Source organism: Cervus elaphus, chromosome 4 (assembly GCF_910594005.1).
Source record: "Cervus elaphus chromosome 4, mCerEla1.1, whole genome shotgun sequence".
Taxonomy (NCBI): domain Eukaryota; kingdom Metazoa; phylum Chordata; class Mammalia; order Artiodactyla; family Cervidae; genus Cervus; species Cervus elaphus.
In genome coordinates, this window is record NC_057818.1 from 53,002,953 (window position 1) to 53,025,854 (window position 22,902).

Consider the following 22,902-nt stretch of genomic DNA (forward strand, 5'->3'; position numbering starts at 1 on the left):
TTTAATCTCAAGTGGTAGGGGTGGTTTAGTCACTAAGCCGTGCCCGACTCTTGCAACCCCATGGACTGTAGCCCGCCAGGCTCCTCTGTCCGTGGGATTTCCCAGGCAGGAATACTGGAGTGGGTTGCCATTTCCTCCTCCAGGGGATCTTCCTGACCCAGGGATTGAACCCGTGTCTCCTGCATTGCAGGCAATTCTTTACCACTGAGCCACCAGGGGAAGCCCCAATAAAGTTGGTCTTAAATATCCTATCTCAGGACTTCCTTGGTGGTTGGGTGGCTAAGACTCCATGCTCCCAAGGCAGGGGGACCTGGGTTTGATCTCTTGTCAGGGAACTAGATCCCACATGCCACAGCTAAGAGTTCACATGCCACAAGTAAAGATCTCGCATCTGCAATGAAGATGGAAGATCCCATGTGCAGCAACTAAGACCCAGCATGGCCAAATAAGTAAATATTTTTTTAAATTAAAAAATAAATGTTTGTTTAAAAAAAAAAAATCTTATCTCCCCTTGCCCTTCCCTGACGGTGTGACCTTAGGCAAAGCCCCTAACCTCTCTGTGCCTCCAGTGAAGGAGGAAAGATTTGGGGAAGAGGCGGTTGCTGAGGTCTCGGGTCTCATCATGGGTACCTAGGTACACCAGTACCCACAAGAGACGTTTACAGACAAAGCAGAGAGGCTTTATGAGGATTTAGGGTGAAACTGGGGTCAGACAGCTGAGCTACTGACAATAGCTCCTGTGTCTTGGAAGGACAGGTCCTGGACTGAGCACTGTCAGGCCTTTCCTGAGTCCCTTTGAACCACCAGGCACTCCTTGTTGACCTAGAAAAGCAAGGAGAAGCATCCCTGGGTCCCAGAGGGATGGCGTCAGGGATGCACAATTCAGAGCACTGTAAGAGAGCCTTTTTCAGTAGTCAGATGGAACTGTCGGATCAGTTCCCTGCGGTCTCAGCTGTTGGGGGCAGAGTTTGGGTATGTACAGCCCCCGGCTTGCTCTCACTGGCTCACACGTAGGGGAGACTGAGCTATATCAGCGATATCGCAGAAGGGCTGGGGGCTCAGGCTGGGGAATCCAGAGGGGGCATGACCCAGCCTAACGAGAGTAATCAGGAAGGGCTTCCTGGAGGACAAGCTGCCAGAGCTGAGCCCCAATATGCTGACTTAACATCTACTGAGCGCCCTGGTTTGGATCTCGGTGGAAGAGACTATTTTTGAGGCTGAAGTGAAAGGGATGTGTGTGGGCAGAAGGGTGGGGGCAGATGCTGCTGCTAAAAGCAGGGGTGTGGGTGGGGGCAGAACAGTGGGAGATAAGACAGGAGCGAGGTGGTACCTGGTTCAAGGCCTCCCTGGCAGGAGCCTGGACTTTCTCCCTCTCAGGCCCCGGGTAGGAGCAGCTTTCTCAAGATCCATCCATGTGTGCAGGGAGACGGAGATGGGAAGAAGCTGGCAGGGGCCGGGGGAAGTGATGGGGATGAGGGGACTGTTGGAGTCACGTGGAGAAGCACGTACACGTGTTAGCAAAAGGTGAGGTGAACCCGGCTGCTCACCACTCAAAAGCCAACAAACAGGCCAGATTGGTGGAAAGGAGAGTTTGCTTTATTTCAGATGCCGGCAGCTGGTGGGGGTGGGGGTGGGGGCAGACATCTGTCCAAAGGCTGACTACCCCCCACTCCTGGCAACCAGCAGGGCAAGAGTTTTTATAGACAGAAGTGGCCGGGGAACAGGGCTACTGGCAGAAACAGTACAGTCAGCTCTGACAGTCATCTTCACATTGGTCATCAGTGGTCTGACCAGCATCATCTCGATTGTTCTAGAGACAGTTAATCTTCAGTTCCAGGGTCCCTTTGTTCTCATTTCTTTGAGGCCATTTCTCAGAATCGTGGCAGCTCATGTCCTGGGTACAGTCTGGTAATCATGTAGTTAATGTCTTCACCCTGGTATTTTGCTATCTATAAGACAACTCACAGGATATGTCTCAGAATATTTAGCTATAGCCCTTAAGAAAGAAGTAAAGGTCCTTGACTCTGCTTAATGACTACATTATTATTATTTGGTCTCCTTTGACTGTTTTCCTTTGTTTCTTCATTTCTCGTATCTCTGATTAAACTTATTCTTTGACTAAAGTTTTCCACAGACAGAAGGCAGGCAGAGGACGTAGGGCAGGAAGGGAAGGGCCATAATGTCCTGCTCGATTTCACAGGTAGAGTGAGAAGGCAGAGTTCTTTTCTCTTAGGTCCCACCCAAGACCCTTCCAAGAGCTAGAAGGTCTCTGCTAATGGAGCTTTGTTATTTTTAAAGCATTAACACAATGATGCTTTAAAGGTGCATTGCCAAAGATGCATGTTTCTCATTCTTGAGTTCCTCAGACTCTCTGATCTAATCATTCTTCGTTTCTTAAATTCTGTTCATCTTGGCTCCTAAAGTCCCACACTGGCAAATATCTTTGATCATTGGAGGCTCAGATTTGTTCATTCAGTAAACATTTATTGAGCCTCTGTCCTGTGTGAGAGCCAAGAATACAGAAAAGAACAAAATAGATGAAATGATGCAAAGAGCCGACTCATTAGGAAAAAACCCTGATGCTGGGAAAGATTGAAGGCAGGAGGAGAAGGGGACAACAGAGGATGAGATGGTTGGGTGACATCACCGACTCAACAGACATGCGTTTGAGCAAATTTCGGGAGATGGTGAGCGACAGGGAAGCATGACGTGCTGCAGTCCACGGGGTCACAGAGAGTTGGACACAACTGAGTGACTGAACAACAAGATGAAATCCCTGCCCTAGGGGAAACCACATTTATTGATGGCTAAGGTACCAGGATCAATTCTAGGTGTCCACATGTAACTCCTTTAATCCTGCCCCCAACCTTATGAGTTAGAGACTTGAGTAATCCCCATTACCAAATTCAACATTCAAAAAACAAAGATTATGGCATGTGGTTCCATCACTTCATGGCAAATAGATGGGGAAACAGTGGAAACAGTGATTATTTGGGGGGGGGGGTGCTCCAAAATCACTGCAGATGGTGAGTGCAGCTATGAAATTAAAAGACGCTTGCTCCTTGGAAGAAAAGTTATGATCAACCTAGACAGCATATTAAAAAGCAGAGACATTACTTTGCCAACAAAGGTTGGTCTAGTCAAAGCTACAGTTTTTCCAGTAGTCATGTATGGATGTGAGAGTTGGACTATAAAGAAAGCTGAGCGCCGAAGAATTGATGCTTTTGAACTGTGATGTTGGAGAAGACTCTTGAGAGTCCCTTGGGCTGCAAAGAGATCCAACCAGTCAATACTAAAGGAAATCAGTCCTGGGCGTTCATTGGAAGGATTGATGTTGAAGCTGAAACTCCAATACTTTGGCCACCTGATGGGAAGAACTGACTCCTTGGAAAAGACCCTGATTCTGGGAAAGATTGAAGGGAGGAGGAGAAGGGGACGACAGAGGATGAGATGGATGGATGGCATCACCGACTAGATGGACATGAGTTTGAGCAATCTCCAGGAGTTGGTGGTGGACAGGGAAGCCTGGAGTGCTGCAGTCCATGGGGTCGCAAAGAGCCGGACACAATTGAGCAACTGAATTGAACTGACAAATGAGGAAACAGAGGCACAGGGTTCTGGAATGCCTTGCTCCTAAAAGTCTCAGTCAGTCAGTTCAGTTGCTCAATCATGTCTGGGACTCAAGAATTCTTTGCTCCTAAGATTCTGAGGTCCCATAGTTGTTGGTGCTGTTGTTTAATGAAGTCTAGTTAATTTCTGATGTGTGTTCATTTCTGCTATACAGCAGAATGATTCATTTATACATATATATTTTCTTTTTCATATTCTTTTCCATTATGGTTTATCTCAGTATCTAGAGTTTTTTGTCCTAAAGAGTCTGTTGTCCTTCAATTCAAGTGAACAGTGGACTCAATCTCATTGTGGAGTGAGAAATTGCAAATTAGAAATACCATGAGATTCACACATGTACACACACATACACACACACCAGGATGACTCATATTTTCAAAGCCTGACCAGATTCAGTGCTGACAAGGTTGTGGGGGAAGGAGAACCCACAGCAGACACCGAGATGGGAGTAAAAATTGGAGCAAACTGTCTGGCGGTATCTCCCACATCCGGACATCCGCATACCCTGTGTCCCAACAATTCCATTCTTGGGTTACGGGGAGAAATGTGTGTGCTCATGGGCTCTAGGAGATGTACACACCATTGTCAAAAGAAGACAGAACCTGGAGACCACTCACATGCCCATCAACAGGCAAATGGTTTTGTAAATTTTCATGCAAGAGAGTGATCCACAGTCATGGAAATGAAAGAAATCCAACAGATGTAAGAATATGCATGAACCTCACAGACATTCCTCACCAAGAGCTTCCTAGGTGGCTCAGTGGTAAAGAATCCGCCTGCTGGGCTTCCCTTGTGACTCAGCTGGTAAAGAATCTGCCCACAATTTGGGAGACCTGAGTTCGATCCCTGGGTTGGGAAGATCCCCTGGAGATGAGAAAGGCTACCCACTGCAGAATTCTTGCCTGGGAAATTCCAGGGACAGAGGAGTCTGGTGGGCTACAATCCATGGGGTCACAAAGAGTCGGACACAACTGAGCACACACACACAGAGACATAAGATTGAGTGCAAGAAGCCAGGCCCAAGAGACTACACTCAAAGATTCTCTTTATTAAAAATTCAAGGGACTTGCCTGACATCCCAGTGGTTAAGACTCTGCATGGGTTTGAACCCTGAGTAGGGAACTAAGATCCCACATGCCTAGTGGTGTAGCAAAAAAAAAAAAAAATTCAAAACTGGGTGGGGGAAATAAATCAAGAATTTGAAATTAACACATGCACACTACAATATATATAAATAACCAACAAGGACCTACTGTATAGCACAGGAAACTATACTCAACATGTTATAAAGATCTACAGGGGAAAAGAATCTGTAAAAGAATGAATACATATATATGTATATGTGTACATATATATATGCATAACTGAATCACTTTGCCCGTATACCTGAAATTAACACAGCATTGTAAATCAACTATCGTGTGTTCAGGTTGTCAGACTCTTAGCAACCCCATGGACTATATAGCCCAGCAGGCTCCTCTGCCCATGGCAAGAATTCTGGAGCCGGTTGTCACTTCCTACTCCAGGGGAACTTCCCGACCCAGGGATGGAACCCATATCTCTTGCATCTCCTGTCTTGGCAGGTGGATTCTTTACCACTAGTATCACCCCCCAACCCCGTGGCAAAAAAAAAAAAAAAAAAAATTAAATAACAAAAAAAGAAATGAAAAAAAGAAATACAGTTGTCATTTATAAATTGACCTCACATTCTAAGCCTCACTAAATTACTATTTATGGTGGCTTTTCATAGGTATGGAACGTCCAGTGTCACATGGCTTATGTGAATAAAGACAGTGTCAGTCCTTCAGGATAAGTAAACAAAAGTATAAATTAATCAATTAAAAACTGTAATGATCAGGTGTGTATTCATAGGTAGTAAACGGAAAATAATAGCAGCACCAAAGAATGAGTTACCTTGAGAAAAGAGAGAGTTGCGATTAGGAAGAAGCCTTGGAGGAACTAGCAGAATCATTTCTGAACCTAACTGTCCGTTTAAGAGTTGGCGAAACGGAGCATCATCTGTCATGCGATTCTCTACATTATGTTAATATTTCATAATTTGAAGATTCGTATTCTTTTTCATCCCATGATTCCACAATCTCTCCGTTTCTCCTGTGACTTGGTTCTCCAAGGGGGCAAGATTTCTGAGCCCGGTGGAGGAGGTGGGGGGGAGGGGTGGCGCGGCAGGAGACCGCGATGGGAAGCCACAAGAAGAGAATCTGGGATCTGAAACACAAGATACCCTTTGACTTTCCCAGCAGTGAGCGACGGTTCTGGGACCGTGTGACCACAGGAGGCCCGAAGGGACAAGTTCAGAGGTGGGTAGGCCGCAAGCCAACCCCACCCCCACCTCCCGCGGAGCCTGGCAGTTAAGACGTCCCGGGTACCCCACTTCTCACCAGCCAGCCCAGAGCCAGGGCTCCAGGGGCGCAACCCTTCGAGGATGCCTGGCGCCACCCCCAGGCTTTCTGATGTGGAAACTGAGCCTGCTTAGGGCCGCGCAGCCGGGAGGCTGCGATGCAGCCAGCGACCCGATTCTTCGGGGCGGGGTAGCGGAGACACGCCCGCCCGGTCCTCACTCTCGTGGGAAAGTGCGCCAGGGCAGGGGCGGCCCCGACTGGGACGGGTGGATGCAGACAGGGAAGGTGAGTCCGGCTTGCCCCCCGCTCAAATGAGGAAGGGAGGGTCTGGCCTGACCTGCTTTCCCAGGAGCCTGGGGGACTTTCGCATCTGTGTTTCTAAGCCCCGGTGGCTGCAGGGGAGGTTGTGGCCTCGGGCTGGGGAGGCACCGACTTCCAGGGAAAAGGCCAGCTTTTCAGGGAAGGTGCTGTCCCTTCGTCTGAGGTGGCCTCTGTGCTCTGCCCTGGGGAGGTGGGCTCGAGAAGCGGGGGTGGGGGGGCTCCCAGTTCATTAGGGGAGGGTCGCCTCCTCTGGGGAAGGGTCTAAACTGATGGGGGAGGCCGACACCCCGTTTTCTCCTGGGTAATTTGTAGCTTGTACTTCAATACTGGAGGAGGGCATGGCAATCCACTCCAGTATTCTTGCCTGGACAATCCCATGGACAAGGAGCCTAGCGGGCTACAACCCGTAGCGTTGCACAGTCGGACATGACTGAAGCGACTTAGCACCCACACACTTCAATACTGGGGACAAGATTCAGTCTCATTAAGTGTTCCCAGTAAGATGGCTGGTTCAAGCGACACCACTCAGTGAGCTAGTCTGATGGAGGAGGGCAGGACCGGGAGGACCAGGAGACCAGGCTCAGAGGGCAAAGCACTTGGCAGGGGCCACAGGGTTGGAAACTGGCAGAGTAGGAGGTAGACCCAGATTCGATTCTCTCACTCCTTACAGGTGAGGATGACGTCAGCAACTGTGCCAAAGGCCCTAGGGAAATTCACTGGATCCACTCAGCCATCATGTTATCACCACCATGATGACTCAGAGGGGGATACTGACACCCAGAGAGATCAGATGCCACTCCAAAGCCACTCAGGCAGAGCTGATACTCACACTCAGGTCATCTTAACTCCAAAACCCATTGTCGAGACAGGGTCCCCCAGAAAGCAGATACTTAGAGTTGCTGTCGTTGTTGTTCAGTCACTAAGTTGTGTCCAACTCTTTGCGACCCCATGGACTGCAGCACACCAGGCTTCCCTGTCCTTCACCATTTCCCGGAGTCTGCTCAAACTCACCTCCACTGAGTCAGTGATGCCATCCAACCATCTCAACCCCTGTCGCCCCCTTCTCCTCCTGCCCTCAATCTTTCCCAGCATCAGGGTCTTTTCCAATGAGTCAGCTCTTCGCATCAGGTGGCCTAGAGTTAGGAGGGCAAAAGATTTATGGAGAGCAGCATGTGGGAAAGGGGGCGTGGGGAAAGCAGGATTGGGTAGGGGGACCATCGGGCCAGGATGCCAGCCCCAGGGGCAGCTCCGGAAGCAGACTGCCAATGAGGAATCCCACAGTAGACAGAAAATGGCCAGACCCTCTGACCCCACCTGACTCTGTCAATGGCTGGAATCCCCAACTGGCAAGCTGAGGCAGACCCTCAAGGAGCCAAGTGTCAGCCACCTACACGCCTGGCAGCTGGACCATTAGTCCTTTCTTCAAAGGGCATCCAAGCAGTGTGCCTCTGTGGCAGCCCTCCCATACCCTATATTAATAATAGCAATCGTTTGAAAATAACAGCTTCCATTTACTGAGAACTTACTCCACGCCAGCCTACGCCAACATGTGTTAATGCCTTTGACCCTCGTTACAATCCTGTGAGACGTGCACTGGTTTTGCCCCATGTTATAGATGAGGAAACTGAGGTTCAGAGAGAGTGAGTCACTTTTCAGGGTCACACAGCTGCTAAGTGGCAGAGCTGAGGTTTGAAGATCCTCAGTTAAAGCGTGAGCCTCTTTTAATTACAGATAAGGACACTAAGGCCCAGCAGCACACCTCCTGTTAGTCCACCATCACCTCACTGCCTTACACCTGACCTTCCCAGAACCCCACTTCCACGCCTCATCCCCGCAGGGCAGATGCTGATATCCACAAACCCCTCCTACCGCATCTCCCCTGTCTGGTCAATGCAGTGAATTGGGGGGCGGGGAGAAGCTGTCCAGTCTCCAAACTCGCCTGGGGAGAATGTTGCAATCTTCTGACTCAGCGGCCTGCCTGCAGACCCAGCAGGAGGGAGAAAGGGGAAGATTAAGTCTTGGCCCAAGCCCCAAATGGGCTATGCAGCCTGGTGCCAGGGATTCCAGCAGTTGCCAAGGCCCCAGGGTGGGGAGGAAGCAAGAGGTGCAGGCCGGCCTCCAGGAAGCTGGCCTGCATTCACCCCTGGGGGTGGGGTGGAGCCCGGGAGCTGTCTGCTGACCCAGGACGGACTTGCAGCTCAAAACTGTGTGACTGGGAGGCTATGTGACCTTGGGCAAGTCCCTTCCCATCCCAGCTCAGCACCTCTGTTTCCCTCTTGTCTGCAAAATTCACATGCTCTTCTCAAGCCTCTCTTAAATCTAACTCAGTCCTGCTGCAAGGCCATCTTCTCTCCATCTGCTCCACCCTCCCTGGCCCGCAGAAGAGCACTGGAGAAAGAGGGCAGACTCAGGATTGTGACCTTGCCTCTCCTGTGCCCTAGTTTCCCCATCTAAACGATTCCTTCCCAGGAAGTGGCTAGGATGACAGCAGAGAGGGGAGGCCGACGGTCTCTGGGACTAGTGAGCATCCCTTCCAGGTCCATGGTGCCGCAATCAAGATGCTGGTGTCACAGAGACCTGGTTTAAAATCGTGCCTTCCCCACCCATCTCTCATCATGTTCCCCTAGGCAGTGACTTCACTGCTCTGTGTCCCTTTCCTTCCCTTTAAAACAGAGATTTTCACTGAATTTTCCTTACCGGTGTTAAGAGAATGAAGTTAGCCTGTTCCTAAGTGGGAGCTCGGGCAGAGTGAATGGGCCCACCTTGTCTCATCTCTGGGTGGAAAGCATGACAAGAAAGGCCTGGCCTGGGGACTTCCCTGGTGGTCCAGTGGCTAAGACTCCAAGACTCGGAACTCCCAGTGCCAGGGACCCAGGGTTTGATCCCTGGCTGGGGATCAAGATTCCGCAGGCCACAACTGAGACGTCACATGCTGCATCTATTAACAGGAGCCCACATGACACAATGAAGATCAAAGATCCTGGGAGGCACACACTAAGACCCGGTGCAGTCCAATAAATTAATTCATTTAAAAATTACAAATAGTTAAAGGCCTGGCCTGGTGGTGAAGGCAGACAACCTGAAGCACGGATACCATTCATTCATTCAGTCAGCCATTCACTCTGCATACCTGATGTCAATCTGCTCAGAAATCCTGGGAGGCAGAAGCTGTCATCATTACCAACCATAAAGTCACAAGGAAGGCCCAGAGGGGAAAAGCCACCTATCCAAGCTAACACGCAGCAGAACTAGGGCTCAAACCCAGCATGTTGAATCAATGAAACGGGTCCTGCCATTGAAAATTTGGGTTAATGGATTAATAAGAATTGGTATTATTCCTACGCCAGGTTATAACGGGAAGAATGGTTATAATGGGAAGAATAATAATAGCAGCTACATTGTATCAAGCACTTTCTACAGTTCAGGACCTACAGAATGGAAGCATGTTTTCTTGATTTAGTCTGTTTTATAAATGAGGAAGCTGAGACTCCATAAGGTTCAGTAACTGCTGCAAGTCACAAAGCTCATGAAAGCCAGAGACAGGACTCCTCAGTCAGAAGCAAAGAGGACAAAGGCCAGGAATTAAGCCAATAGGAACTTAGGGTCTGACCAGCCCAATCTTCTCCTTTTAGGAGAAACGGAGGCTCCCAAGGGCAGGAAAGCTGGCCCAGAATCACAGCCTTCTAGCTGTAGGACTTCACTTCCTTCTTGGGATTGTGAGCAGGTATCATCGTGGCCCTTCCTTCCCCAGGGAGGTTTGAGGAAGGACAAGGGGAGGAGAAGCAGTAGGAGGCAGTGTGACCAGGTACAAAGGTTGGCCTGTGTGGGGAAAGTGGTTAGACACAAAGCAGAACTTCCCGGCCTCCTCTGGGAAGTTTCTGGGACTCATCCAGGGGCCACCCCTGCAGGTGGGAGGGGCCCTCCAGAGCTCACGGCCCAGAGAGGGGAGACCCTAGTCCTCCCCGACAAGGGTTCAGGGAGCAAGGGGGGAAAGGAAGGGGGAGCCGTCCTGGTTCCGCATCCTCCATTCCCGACACAGGAGGGAGGCGGCTGTGGGAGCTGGGACTTTCCTGAGCAGCAGAAGATTCTGGGAAATTAGAGACAGCTGCGGGGCGGGGCTGACTCCAGGCCTCCCTTCTCTTCCCTCCCCTCAGTCCCTGCTGGTTCCCCAAGCATGCCTCCCTCTGCCCCAAGGAGGCCCTCCTCCAACTGATCCCCCTCCCTCAGACCATGGCCGCCACCCTGAGACTCTCAGATCTTCTCCCTCAGAAGTTGCCTCCATGCTCACAGCCTCTTCAAATCTCCTCTTCCCTCAAACCCTTCTTCCCCCACCCTCCACTTTCTCCTCCTCTCTCAGAGCCACTGGCCTCACTGAGTTCTTCTCTCTCTCCCTCAGACCCTCACCTCCCCCTTCAGACCCTCACCTCCCCCCTCAGACCACCTACTTCCCTCTTGGACCTGTCTTCCTCCTTCAGATCCTCCTCCCGCAGACTTTTATCCCTCCTCCACCCTCAGATTCAGAAGCAGCAGCACCCTCTCTTTCAGCCCCTCCAAGCCCCCTCTGGGCCAAAAGCAGACACCCCTTCCCCAGTCCCATCTGGGCCCAGAGTCATTGCTCCACCTGCAGCAAGGGAGCCGGGGCATGGGAGGACCTTGGGCATCCTTCCAACCCTACCTCCTAGGGTCATCACCTTGACAAGCCTTGCTTCTCCGAGGCTCAGCTGCTCTCTGTACAGCAGGGCAGTGCTCTACACCCCATCCCTCCCCTGTGCTGGAGAGTCACCAGAGGTGAGGGCTGAGTGGGTGGGAACCCCAGACTTCACAACCTAATTCCTTCACCTCTTCCCCTGTAGCCCCCACAACTCTGGGGGCAGGGGTTGACTTCAGCCTTATTTTCCAGAAGAACAAACTGAGGCTCAAGAGAAACGACCTAGGGTCCACTGTCAACAAGGGGTGGAAGTGGGACTTGAACCCAGGTCTTGCCCCCCAGACGCTCTCCCTTTACAGGGCACCAAGGGGGAGACCCAGAGAGGCAGAAAGGAGAGACGCAGGGAAGAGGGTGAGGCTTCTGTCTGCCCACAGCTGCTCCTGACATCCTGAACGATCCACTGGGGTGGAGTCCCAGTCTTGGGCAAAGTCCCTTCCTGAGAACCGGGGGCCTTACACCCATTTTCAGGGTCCCAGGATGGGGAGACTGAGACGCAGGGAAGAGGGTGAGGCTTCTGTCTGCCCACAGCTGCTCCTGACATCCTGAACGATCCACTGGGGTGGAGTCCCAGTCTTGGGCAAAGTCCCTTCCTGAGAACCGGGGGCCTTACACCCATTTTCAGGGTCCCAGGATGGGGAGACTGAGACGCAGGGAAGAGGGTGAGGCTTCTGTCTGCCCACAGCTGCTCCTGACATCCTGAACGATCCACTGGGGTGGAGTCCCAGTCTTGGGCAAAGTCCCTTCCTGAGAACTGGGGGCCTTACACCCATTTTCAGGGTCCCAGGATGGGGAGACTGAGACGCAGAGATGGAGAGACAAGGCGACAAGGCGGGACGGAGACCAGGGAAGGAGATGCAGAGACGGGGGGAGACGCACAAAACCAGGAAGACCCTGCGTGCCGCCTGGACAGACCCGGGGTGCAGCGCCCATTCCCTTGCCCCTTTAGGTCCCCCCAAGTCTTCCGCTCCGCCTCCCGTAAGTCAGTGACCGGGACTCAACCCCAGCGACAGCCCCGCCTCCAGGGAAATCCGGGAAAGCCCCGAGCGGCCGGGGCCCCTCCTCGGGGCGGGGAGAAGGGCGGCAGGGGCGGGGTCAGGGGAGAGGCCCGCCTCCGTCCTGCCCTCCCCCGGGCCCCGCCGCCCCCAGCTCCAGCCTGCCTCTGAGTCATGCCCCCAACCAGCCTGGCCTGTTCCCCACCCACCAACCCCGCCCGGGATGGGAGGGGGACGCGGGGGCAGAAGGGAAGCCCGCCGGCCCCCCGTCTTCTGGACCCGGGCTTGGCCGCTGTGGCTCTGATCTTGTGACCCTACGGCTCTAGCTGTTTCCCCGTCTCCCTCTTACTTGGCCTCTCACGACCTCTGGACCCCTTTCGCCACATCTGTTTCTCTGGGTATCGAGGATTTCGGGGGCACCCACCCTGTGCCCGGAGGCTCGGGCTGGGTCATGGGACCCCGCGAGGAGAGACGCGCTCACGGTTTTCTCTGTGCACTCCCCACCGAACATTTCCCGCCCCCTGCCCCCCGCCCCCAGCGAAGTTCACACCCCAGACCGAGCAGGCACATGGAGGAGGCCGAGACGGCGGCAGGGCAGGCAGAGGGATGATTAGCGCCCGGGCGCCCGCCGAGGGTACTCCCTGCCCTGGGTGCGTCTTCTCGCTCCCACGAAGGAGGAAACGACTCAGAGAAGGGAAGTGCCTGGTCAAGGTCACCCGGCGAGGAAGTGGGAGTCTGGAATCGAACCCACGTCCTGGCAACCCCAAGGGCCTCAGGGAGCTGCCTCCCTAGGGCGGGGGGCGGGGGGGTCGGGGGAAGAGGAAGAGGCTGAGAAGCAGACAGCGCTCGAGGGACAGACACACGGAAAGGGATGCCCAGAGACGATGGAGACAGAGACAGAGAGATAGGGAGACATCCGACCAGACCCGCGAGTCAGTCACAGTTCCAGACTGAGATACAGAGAGACAGACCTACAGCCAGAGAGAGACAGACACACAGACACACGGACACACAGACGGAGACGCAGCCTGAGGCCCGCAGCCGCAGGGGTGGGGACCCCGCAACCCTGCGACCCCGCCTCCTTCCCAACCCCTGCCCGCCCCCGCCCCACGCCGAGGCCCAGCCGCCCGGGGCGCCGCGGGGCCCGGAGGGGGCGGGAGCGGGGCGCGGCGCGGGCGGGGCGATCGGGGGGCGGCACCGCGGGACGGCGGGAGCGACGGCGGGTCCAGGAAACCCCTGGGGCGGACGGGTGGCCCCGGGGGGGCCGGGGGCGGGGAGGCGGGCGGCCGGCACCGCCCGGCCCGACAAAAGTCCCTTCAGTTCAGCCGGCGGCAGGGGAAGTCCCGGCGCTCGGCGCAACCACCCTCCCGTGCCGCCGAGCCCAGCCGCGCTCCGGCCGCCACTCGGCCGCCGTCCTCGGCGGCCCCATGCCCCGATGCCCCGCGGGGACCATGGACGAGGGGCCCGTGGACCTGCGCACCCGGCCCAAGGCCACCGGACCCCCGGGCGCCGCGCTGCCGCTCCGCAAGCGCCCTCTGCGCGCGCCCTCCCTGGAGCCTGCCGCCCCGCGCGGCGCTGTGGGCCCCGTCGTCCCCCCGGATCCCCTCCGCGGTGGCTCCGACACACCGGCTGTGCCCGCGCCCCCTCACGGCCTGGCGCGGCCAGAGGCAATTTACTACCAGGGTGAGTGGCTTCCGCGAGTCATGGCCGGGCGGGGGACAGGCAATGCAGAGGGTCACCACCGGAGTCAGGCGGCAGAGCTCCGACCTTAACACAGGGGGGCCTCGGGGAGCCGAGGGACAGAAGTCAAGGTCCCAAGGACACAGAGAGGGGGTTCCTGGGGAGTTGCGGGCAGAGCCTAAGGTCCCAGGGGTGCAGATATGGGAGCTTCAGGGAGCCAGCACCTTGGGACACAGATACCGGAGCTCTAGGAAGCTGGGGGTCAAAGTCCTGAGATCTGAGACCCACCTATAGGGAGCCAGGAGACAGTGCCCAGCAGCCCAGATATCGTGTCTCAGGGAGTCAAGTCCCAGGAACACAGAGTTATAAACTCTTAAAAACCCAGATATATAGGGTTATAAGGGATCAGCAGCTGGACCCAAGAAGCTGGGGGTTTGGGGACCCTTGAACTTTATGTGGGGTCAAAGGGAGTGAGGGGAACAGAGACTGGGGTTCTAAGGAGACATGTTAAGGATCCCCATTTGTCAAAATCGCGGGACCCCAGATGTCAGGAGAAGTTGGGAAGAGAGTGGGAGTACTGAGCACCCCAATATCTGGGATCACAAAAACCCAAGGAAACCGATCCCAATACCAGGGGTCCTAGGAGTCAGCAGGACAGAGATCTGGGCTTCTAAGCACCCACTTCTGTGTGCTTGCAAGTGATCAGTGTCTCGCTGGTGTCATGAGGTCAGGAGGCCTTAGGGGGGCTTTGGGGACTGAGGATTCTAAGAACTGGGGGGCAGGACTGGGGGGTGGGGGGTTCTGGGCCTCAAGGATTTAGGGCCAGGGAGGATTTGGGGGTCTCTGGGCAGAAGGCCTGAGGGCACCAAGGCCTGGTATTGAACATACAAGGACCAGGAAACTTGGGGTTTCAGGAATGGAGCCCCCAAGGACCAGGAGATGACAGAGAACAGGCACTATTCTTCCCATCCTGTCTCCGTCCCTGATATCCAGGAGGGGGCAGCCTCTCCCACAGCTGTGCCCACTTCACAATCTCCAAGTGACCCCCAGAGCTGCAGGGACCCCAGGCCTTGGGCCTCCAGAATTTTGCCCAGTTTCTGCACCTTTCATCCCCTCAGGGTACAGCTTCAAGCCCTCCATCAGGAGGCCTGTCACTGCCGGCTCCCCTTTCACATTCCCACATGAAAACCTGAGCCTCAGCTTTCCCCATCTGAGTGATGGGTAGATGTGGATTTGCCAACTACCTTGGTGCCTTCCAGCAGTTTGATCTGTGCCGGATTCTGGCACTACTCCCTCTCCCCAAACTCTGTACACATTCATCCCACCCCCTACACCTGGTGCTTCATCCACCCTTACCTTCCTCAGCCACAAATTCACTCAGCAAACTGGCCCTGAGGTCCCCATGCTGGGCGATAGTGCAGAATCTTCGCCTAGTAGAAGATGAGGGTTCAGACAGAAGTAAAGATAAGTGACAATGTCCAGGGCTGGGGAGGGGAGAGAGGAGGGACGTGGTAGAGGAGTTTGTCTTGGGTCTTGAAGGCTCAGGAGGAGATGCAAAAGGGACCAAGGGAAAAGGGAGCGAAGGCCTGGAGCTGGGGGGCAGGTTGATGATCTGTGGGGTCTTGGCCTCATGCATGTCCTTTCTCTTCCCAGGACCTTTACTCTCCCTGTACCCCACCCCGACCATGGGCTCCCCCTTTCCTCTGCTGAACTTGCCTACACCTCTGTACCCCATGGTGTGCTCCATGGAACACCCCCTGTCAGCTGACATCGCCATGGCCACGCGAGCTGATGAGGATGGAGACACGTGAGTGACAGTCCCCCATTCATGGAGGGGAGTAGAGGGTGGGGAGGCCAACCCTCCACCCACCTCACCTACCCATTGCAACACAGGGGCACTCAGCCAGCATGAGCTTTCAAGTTACCTGCACTGAGTTAGAATCCTGTCTCCCCTGTCTGTGTGACTTTGAGGAAGCCCCTTTCCCTCTCTGAGCCTCAGTTTCCCCTTCTGAAAAATGGGCACCCTGAGAATCCTTACCTCCCAGGACTGTTTTTGAAGCAGTGGGCTTTAAAGTTTTTACCAAAAGCCAAAAATGAGAAAGACATTTTACGGATTGACTTATTATATGAATTATACATGGTAAGCTCCTTGCACAGAGCCTTGTAGATTGAAAGTGCTCAATCTGTATTAATTAATGTTATTATTATCATTATAACCTTTTGCTAAGCACACACACATATATAAACTTGAAATAAAAATTGCACAGAACAAAACAGCACTCAGGCTTACAACATGGGAGCTACTTTGGGGTTTTCTATTCTAGTCATGTTGCTGTTTCCTGGTCATAGCCCACTAAATTAATTTGACAATTCTTTAAGTTGATTTCACACATCTCATGGTTTTATCATCTACTGTTTGAAGGACAGGCTTCTGAGCTTCATGAAGCCACCGAGAAATCCTGCATGGGAGCATTTAGCCCAGGCCTAGCACTCAAAAAAACACTTGACCACCGTGGTTATGGTAATTCTACCAACCTCGGATGGAATCTCAGCTGGTCCCTTTCTCATACCTCTCTACCTCAGTTTCCCCTGTACAAACAAGAACCACAAGATGAAGGTCTCTATGAGGCAGAAAAGAAATGATTTCAATAAAGCAATTATCTAGGAATGGGCTTGGGGACTCTGGAAACCACAGGGGGAGATGCAAGGAAAGTGGGGGGTCTCCACCACTGGCCCCTGGGTGACTTCACATCCCCAAGCCTGTTTCCCTGTCTGGAAATCAAGCCTCATGATCACAGTGGGGATTCAATGCAGTGAGGTACAGGACTTACAGTGCATAGGGCCAGGGACACAGTTGGTGCTCAGTACATGGGAGCGGATTTTGTTGGAACAGAGCTCCCAGGGTGGTTGTGGACTATCCTTGCGAACCCAAGCAGGACAAAGTGTCTGAGATATAAATGTATCTTTATATATATGTATATATAAAGATATATATATTTATACACAAAGGCCTTGGTAAAACTAGTTCCTGCTGCCTCTGGGTACCTGTGGGGTCATCTGTGAAATAGATTCAATTTGTCTCTGTCCCCAGGGGTGATTTGTTTGCAGCCTCTGAAAGCCGGGTGCAGAAGACCTGGCACACCAGTCTCCAGCCCCACGCCCCAGCCTCCCTCCCCGCCCTCCCCCCTCTCCCCCAAAGCAAACACTTCTGCCTCAGCTGCCTGGTGGGGGAAATCCCTTCCCGCAGAACTTGACCGCAGCCCAGCTGCTCTGCCTTCCCCACGTCAGCACCCGTCACTCACTCGCAGCCTCCCCCTCCTGGCGCTCCCTCTAACCTTAACCCCTTCCGCTGGGGCCGAGGCTTTACCGGAATGGGCAGCGGGCCGGGCGGGGGCGGGGGCGGGGGGACACGCTAGGTCCGGGTCCCCAAAGGGGCAATGCTACGGTTGGGAGGCTGGACTTCGAGGTATTCAGGGCAGTAAGATCTCAGGGCATTTGCAATCACCACCCCCACTCCCACCCCCGCCAAAGGTCTGGCAGTGGGGAGCTGGAAGTCTGAGTTTCCACGGGGGGTGGGGGGTGGACGCGTTCTGAGTCCCGGAGGGCAGAGGTTGGGGTACTAGATGCCTTGACCGCTGAGCGGGTGAGGCGCCGGGCGGCAGGGCAGCCTGGGGAGCCTAGCACTTGGCGCGATGGGGGCAGTCCGTACCCGCCGAGAGTTAGGGCATCGTATGCCAGAGTCGCAGGATGCAGCATGCCAGGGTGTGGGGGACAGGGAGGCAGCTGGAGTCTGAACCCTGCGAGATGGAGTTCTAGCGGGGTCCCCTGGCTGGAGCAATTGGGGTCCTTCCTTACCCCCAAGGTAACTAGAGCTCTTTGGGTCGGGCTCCCCTCTCCGCCTCATTCGAGGATGGAAGTTGGGGTGCCGGGGTGGCCGGGGTAGATCCCCGAAGGGCCAGGCTTCCCTCCCCCGGGAGCAGGAAGCGGAGCCCCGCCCAGCAGACCTGTTACTGGAAGTCCGAGGGCTGGGCCGCCCCTCCCGTCCCCACTTCCTCCAGCCCCGCCCCACCCCCTGCGGCCCGCGCGTTTATGGGAACTCAGGCCTGGACGGTTTCTCTGAAATCATTTTCTCCCTCTGCCCTCGCTTAACCCCGCCCTCCCCGAAGGGGACCCAGGCGGGGCGTCCTGAGAGAGGCGGGGAGGGGACGGAGCCCTTTCCCGGGGGCCCCTGGCCCAGGTCCGACCCCTTCCCCGAGATTTCTTTTTTAAATGTGGCTCTCCCGGTTCAAGATCCGGGTTCAGCGTTTCACCTGTAGAATCTCTTCCTGAGGGCTGGGAGCTATTGCGGGCGATACTTTACCGAGGAGAAACCTGAGGCTGGAAAGGCCCACGTGACTTTGCCCACGCCTCAGGGCAAGAGAGATTTGCAACCCAATTTGCAACCCTGGCTCAGGCCCCGCAAAGCCCTCCGGGGCGGCAGAACTTCTCTGCCTCCAGCACCTAGGAGGTGGATTCAATTCCGCCGTGGGGAGGACCGCCGTTCACCTCTCTTAGCCTGGCCCAGGTTCGTCAGCAGGCAGCGGCGGGTGAGGTTGTGGGGCCTGTGTAACTTCAGCCAGCCTTATGGACTCAGCGCCAGCGCCCCCAACCCCCTACAGTCATCTCAGATTGTCCTCAGCTCTGAATGGCTCTTCCAGCTTTGGGGGCCCTGAGAAGCTGGCAGGAAGGAGGTTTATTGGAAAGGGTTCTTCAGCTCAGTGCCCGCGGGGAGGGAGAAAGCAGGACTGGGCAGAGGGAGAATTCAAGCTGCTCTGTAGTTTCAGCCGGGCCTCAGGGATCCCACAGGGAATATGGCAGCTTTAGGGGCCTTTCAGAGTTGGGGCCAGAAGGCTGGACCTTCTATGCCCACACGAACCAGTCAGCGGATGCCATTGGGTGGCGTCTACCCACCCCCATGACCTGGGCAAGCAGCCCTTTCCAGCGGAGGGTAATTCCCAGAGAGAGCCGAGATTTGACAACCTTCCCAGAAGCTGAGGAAATGGAGTCCTTCAGTCCTAAAGAGGGGATCTGGGTTGCGCAGTCCGGCTTCCCAAGCAATGACTCCCATCCCAGTTTGTCCCACCTGTGCCATCATTTCCCTTCTGGGCAAAAATTGCCCCATGTCCCTACTCTTGGGCTGGAGGCTGAACATGATCTCCAGTCACCACAGATGGAGACCATCCAGTTCATCCCCACCCATTTTACAGATGAGAAAACTGTGGCCTGGAACGGGGTGAGCACATGGTCCCCAGCTTCAAGGAGGGTCAGGGATCCTTGAGAGGGCCTCGTCTATTCAGGGCGTTTGTGGAGCACTTTCTCAGCACCAACCACTGTCGTAGGCACTGGGAAAATGCTTTACCTGGTAGAGTTGACATTCTATCGAGGGAGATTCAGACAGGAAACAAAGTGTACGATGTTAGGTGATGATGTGGAGGGAAATAAAGCGTGGGGGTGGGGGTGGGGGGGAGCCGCAGCCGTACCATTTTAGCAGAGGCCCCAGTGAGGGGAGTTAGCCCCGAAGATATGGGGGCGGGGGAGATACTGTTCCTGGCAGAGGGAACAGCCAGTGCAAATGCCTAGGAGGCAAGCATGCTTGGTATGTTTGAGGAAGAGCAAAGAGGCTAGTGGCCAGAGTGAACTGAGATGACATCAAAAGGAATCAAAGAGGGAAAGACAAGATCACCTGAGGCCTGTGAGCCATGGTGGGGACCTTGAGAATTCTGTGCAGAAAAGGGGCATGATTTGACTCAGGTTCTAAAGGGTCTCTCTAGCTGCTATGTGGGGGGCAGACAGCAGGGCAGTGTGCAGGTAGAGAGGCCAGTGTAGAGGGGACACTCCAAGAGGGAGACGATGGTGCCTGAACCAGGATGGAGGGAATGGGGGTGGGGAGCAGTGGTTGGATACCCGAGTGACTTCTAAAGCATCCTGTGCATTTTGGAGTTAGCACTGCTAAGAGTTCAGGGGTGAGAGGTGACCACTCTCTCATGCCTGATTCTCACCCCCAGGCCACTCCACATTGCTGTGGTACAGGGCAATCTGCCAGCCGTGCATCGCCTTGTCAACCTCTTCCAGCACGGCGGCCGGGAACTGGATATCTACAACAACCTCCGGCAGGTGAGGCTGGGGACCTGAGTCCTAGGTGAAGAAGAGCTAGGGGCCCTGACGCTTGAATCTGAGGGAGTACGTGCTCAGATTTCTGGTTCAGACTACTGCTGGGGGTCAGGACTCTGAGAGAGGCAGGACTGGGTCACAGGGCAGGAAACAGGAGTCCTTCACAGTCTCTGTTCCCCAGACACCACTACACCTGGCTGTGATCACCACCTTGCCGTCTGTGGTCCGGCTCCTGGTGATGGCCGGTGCCAGCCCCATGGCACTGGACCGCCACGGTCAGACGGCAGCCCACCTGGCGTGCGAGCACCGCAGCCCCGCCTGCCTGCGGGCCCTGCTGGACAGCGCGGCCGGGGGTACCATGGACCTAGAGGCCCGCAATTATGATGGTGAGCACCTACCCGGGCGCTGGGTGGGGGCTGTCTGGTAGGACCTGGAGTCCTTCTGAGGCTGCAAAGCCCCAGGCCTACGTTTAACTGAGTCTCCTGCTCTTTCAGGGCTCACCGCCCTGCACGTGGCCGTGAACACCGAGTGCCAAGAAGCGGTGCTGCTCTTGTTGGAGCACGGCGCGGACATCGACGCGGTGGTGAGCGAGCTTGGGCCGGGGTGGGGTGGGATGGGGGCGCCTGGAGGCGGGGCTCGAAGTACCTAAGGAAACTGAGATGCTGGACCCAGCGGTTGGGATGCGGGCCTCCGGCTGCTTGGGCAGAGCAAGGGGATGCTCAAAACCTTCCTTCCTTGCGCAGGACATTAAGAGCGGCCGCTCCCCACTCATCCACGCCGTGGAAAACAACAGCCTGAGCATGGTCCAGCTGCTGCTGCAGGTGGGTACGGCCCCTTCCCGTGGCCTCTCGCCCACCCGCTCCTCTGGCCCTGACCGCCTGTCGCTCCATCCCTGCCACCGACCCCTCCTCCTTCCAGTTCTGGCACTGCGCTTGCTATGCTTCCAACCCCGACCCTTCCTCCTAGGCCTCCTTCCGCCAACCCTAGGACTTCATTCCTTCAGACTATGAACCAGTCCCCGGTCATCTCGGATTCCTTCCTCTAAACCCCCAAAACGTTCCAGGCCCCGCCCAGCTAGAGTCTCACTGACCCTTGTCTTCCGGCTTTGGCCCAGTCCCGGCGCTGTCTTTCCGCCCTGACTCCGTCTGCAATCGGGCCCAGACCCCTGAACCCTTCCCTTCTCTGACCCCGCCCCCTCTGCTTTGGCCGGGGCTGCTGAGTCCGTCGCCAACTGATTCTATGTCGTTCCCCCACCCCTGTTTCCAGTTTCCACCCTTCTCTGACGGTCCCTGGGTCTGTCCCCGCCCCAGCTTGTGACCCCGCCCCTCATGCTGGCCCCGCCCCCTGGGTCCCGCCCCCATCCTCTCAGGCGGGGGTCCTGACCCGCGCCTCCCCGCCCGCAGCACGGCGCCAACGTGAACGCGCAGATGTACTCTGGCAGCTCGGCGCTGCACTCGGCGTCCGGCCGCGGGCTCCTCCCGCTCGTGCGCACGCTGGTCCGCAGCGGCGCAGACAGCGGCCTCAAGAACTGCCACAACGACACGCCGCTCATGGTGGCGCGTAGCCGCCGGGTGAGTGCGCTCGCAGGTGGCGGCAGGGGGTTACAGGAGTTGCGGGAGTTGGGGGTGGGGGTGGGGGCTGGATGGAGAGGGGTCTGTGCCCCAGTGCCGGTCTGCAGGGCTGGGACAGATGAGTGACACGTGTGTGCAAGGGATGCGGCAGTGTGTGTGTGCGCCTAAGTGCCAGGGTGTGAGCCGGTGCAGCCTGACGCGTGGGTGTGAGTTCTAGGCAGAGGAGAGACTAAGGCCTAAAGAAAGGGAGTGAGACTCGGGAACCGGGAGAAATGGAGAGAGGCAGGGCTGTGTGGGCAGGGCTGGCCCGGAGGTGATCATGCAGTGTCTCACAGGTCATCGACATCCTGAGAGGCAAGGCCACACGGCCTGCTCCGGCATCCCAGCCGGAGCCTTCCCCTGACCGGAGCGCCACCACCTCCCCTGAGAGCAGCAGCCGCCTCAGCTCCAATGGTGAGAAGCCAGCCCCCCAGCTCCCGGAACCCAGGAGTTGGGACCCCCAACCTCCTCCTCCCTGGATCTAGCCTCTGGCCACCCTCACCCCCTCCTGTCTCTTCTCTTCACGCAGGTCTTCTGTCAGCATCACCACCCTCCTCGCCCTCCCAGTCTCCCCCCAAGGACCCTTCTGGATTCCCCATGGCTCCCCCCAGTTTCTTCCTTCCTCCCTCATCTCCACCGACCTTCCTGCCCTATGCCGGGGTCCTCCGAGCCCCTGGCCGGCCAGTGCCCCCCTCCCCAGCTCCAGGAGGTAGCTGAGAGGAATGGGGGGGCAGATCTTGGACTCATGAGGAGGGACCTCACTGCCCTGTGGGGTCAGCCCTCCTGGAAACTGTGAAGATCTCACTCTGCCCCCCCCCCAATCTTCTGGATCAGGATTTGCACAGAGGCGCATATATTTACCTATAACCCCCCCTCTTCTCAGCACGGATATTCCTCCATCTCAGCCCCGCCCCCAATCCAGGACTCTTACCCCCATTTTTCTCAGGCATCCTGGTCTCTCAGTCTTTCGTCTGGAACTGACCCCAAACGTTCATTTCCTTCTCCTCTCCCAGAGCTGGTGGAACCAAGGAACAGCTCTCTCTTCTGCACTCCACCCACTTCAGTGAGGAGGGAGAGATGGGCTGACACCAGGCACTGATATCCATGTAAATTATTAGGCGTTTTGGTTGGATTTCTTTTGTAATAAACTATTTTTGTACCATATCCCTGGCTTTGCTGGGTCTCTCACATGAGGAGGTTGGGAGAAGTGTGTGTGTGTGTATGCGCACGCGCACACACCTGGATACCATAGCCAGCTGACTCAATGTGAGTCTCAGACTGACAGTGACAGGTGTGGGCGATGCTGGGACTTCCGGGGTGTTGTAGACATTGCATTGTTGTGTCACTGTGTCATTGTTTCTGGAGGGTGATGTGAAGTGTGATATCTTTCCAGAGGACCCTATTGGATTCCATAGTAACCTTGGGTGTGTGTGTGTGTGTGTGTGTGTCTG

General features: G+C 55.4%; 2 protein-coding genes across 2 annotated transcripts; both read left to right on the forward strand.

The window, feature by feature from the left end:
• Positions 1 to 5,826: 5,826 nt before the first annotated feature.
• On the forward strand, positions 5,827 to 13,041 carry LOC122692778. The gene is made up of 5 exons (XM_043900607.1): positions 5,827 to 5,952; positions 6,033 to 6,275; positions 6,982 to 7,146; positions 9,944 to 10,035; positions 11,796 to 13,041. Exons 1-5 carry the CDS (start codon positions 5,827 to 5,829, stop codon positions 11,815 to 11,817), a joined length of 648 nt encoding a protein of 215 aa, XP_043756542.1. The 3' UTR covers positions 11,818 to 13,041.
• A 218-nt stretch (positions 13,042 to 13,259) lies between these two features.
• Positions 13,260 to 22,615, forward strand: BCL3 (BCL3 transcription coactivator). Its single transcript, XM_043899436.1, has 9 exons — positions 13,260 to 13,694; positions 15,345 to 15,498; positions 19,736 to 19,844; positions 20,023 to 20,227; positions 20,336 to 20,424; positions 20,585 to 20,662; positions 21,245 to 21,412; positions 21,748 to 21,865; positions 21,981 to 22,615. The coding sequence occupies exons 1-9, from the start codon at positions 13,439 to 13,441 to the stop codon at positions 22,166 to 22,168; spliced, it is 1,365 nt and encodes a 454-aa protein (XP_043755371.1). The 5' UTR covers positions 13,260 to 13,438; the 3' UTR covers positions 22,169 to 22,615.
• The last annotated feature ends 287 nt before the right edge of the window (positions 22,616 to 22,902 follow it).

Coding starts and splice junctions, on each gene's coding strand:
- LOC122692778 (XM_043900607.1), top strand. CDS start 5,827: ATGGGAAGCCACAAGAAGAGAATCTGGGATCTGAAACACAAGATACCC. Junction 5,953..6,032: donor AGGGACAAGTTCAGAGGTGG/GTAGGCCGCAAG, acceptor ACTTCTCACCAG/CCAGCCCAGAGCCAGGGCTC. Junction 6,276..6,981: donor GGTGGATGCAGACAGGGAAG/GTGAGTCCGGCT, acceptor CACTCCTTACAG/GTGAGGATGACGTCAGCAAC.
- BCL3 (XM_043899436.1), top strand. CDS start 13,439: ATGCCCCGATGCCCCGCGGGGACCATGGACGAGGGGCCCGTGGACCTG. Junction 15,499..19,735: donor GCTGATGAGGATGGAGACAC/GTGAGTGACAGT, acceptor TCTCACCCCCAG/GCCACTCCACATTGCTGTGG. Junction 21,866..21,980: donor CAGCCGCCTCAGCTCCAATG/GTGAGAAGCCAG, acceptor CTCTTCACGCAG/GTCTTCTGTCAGCATCACCA.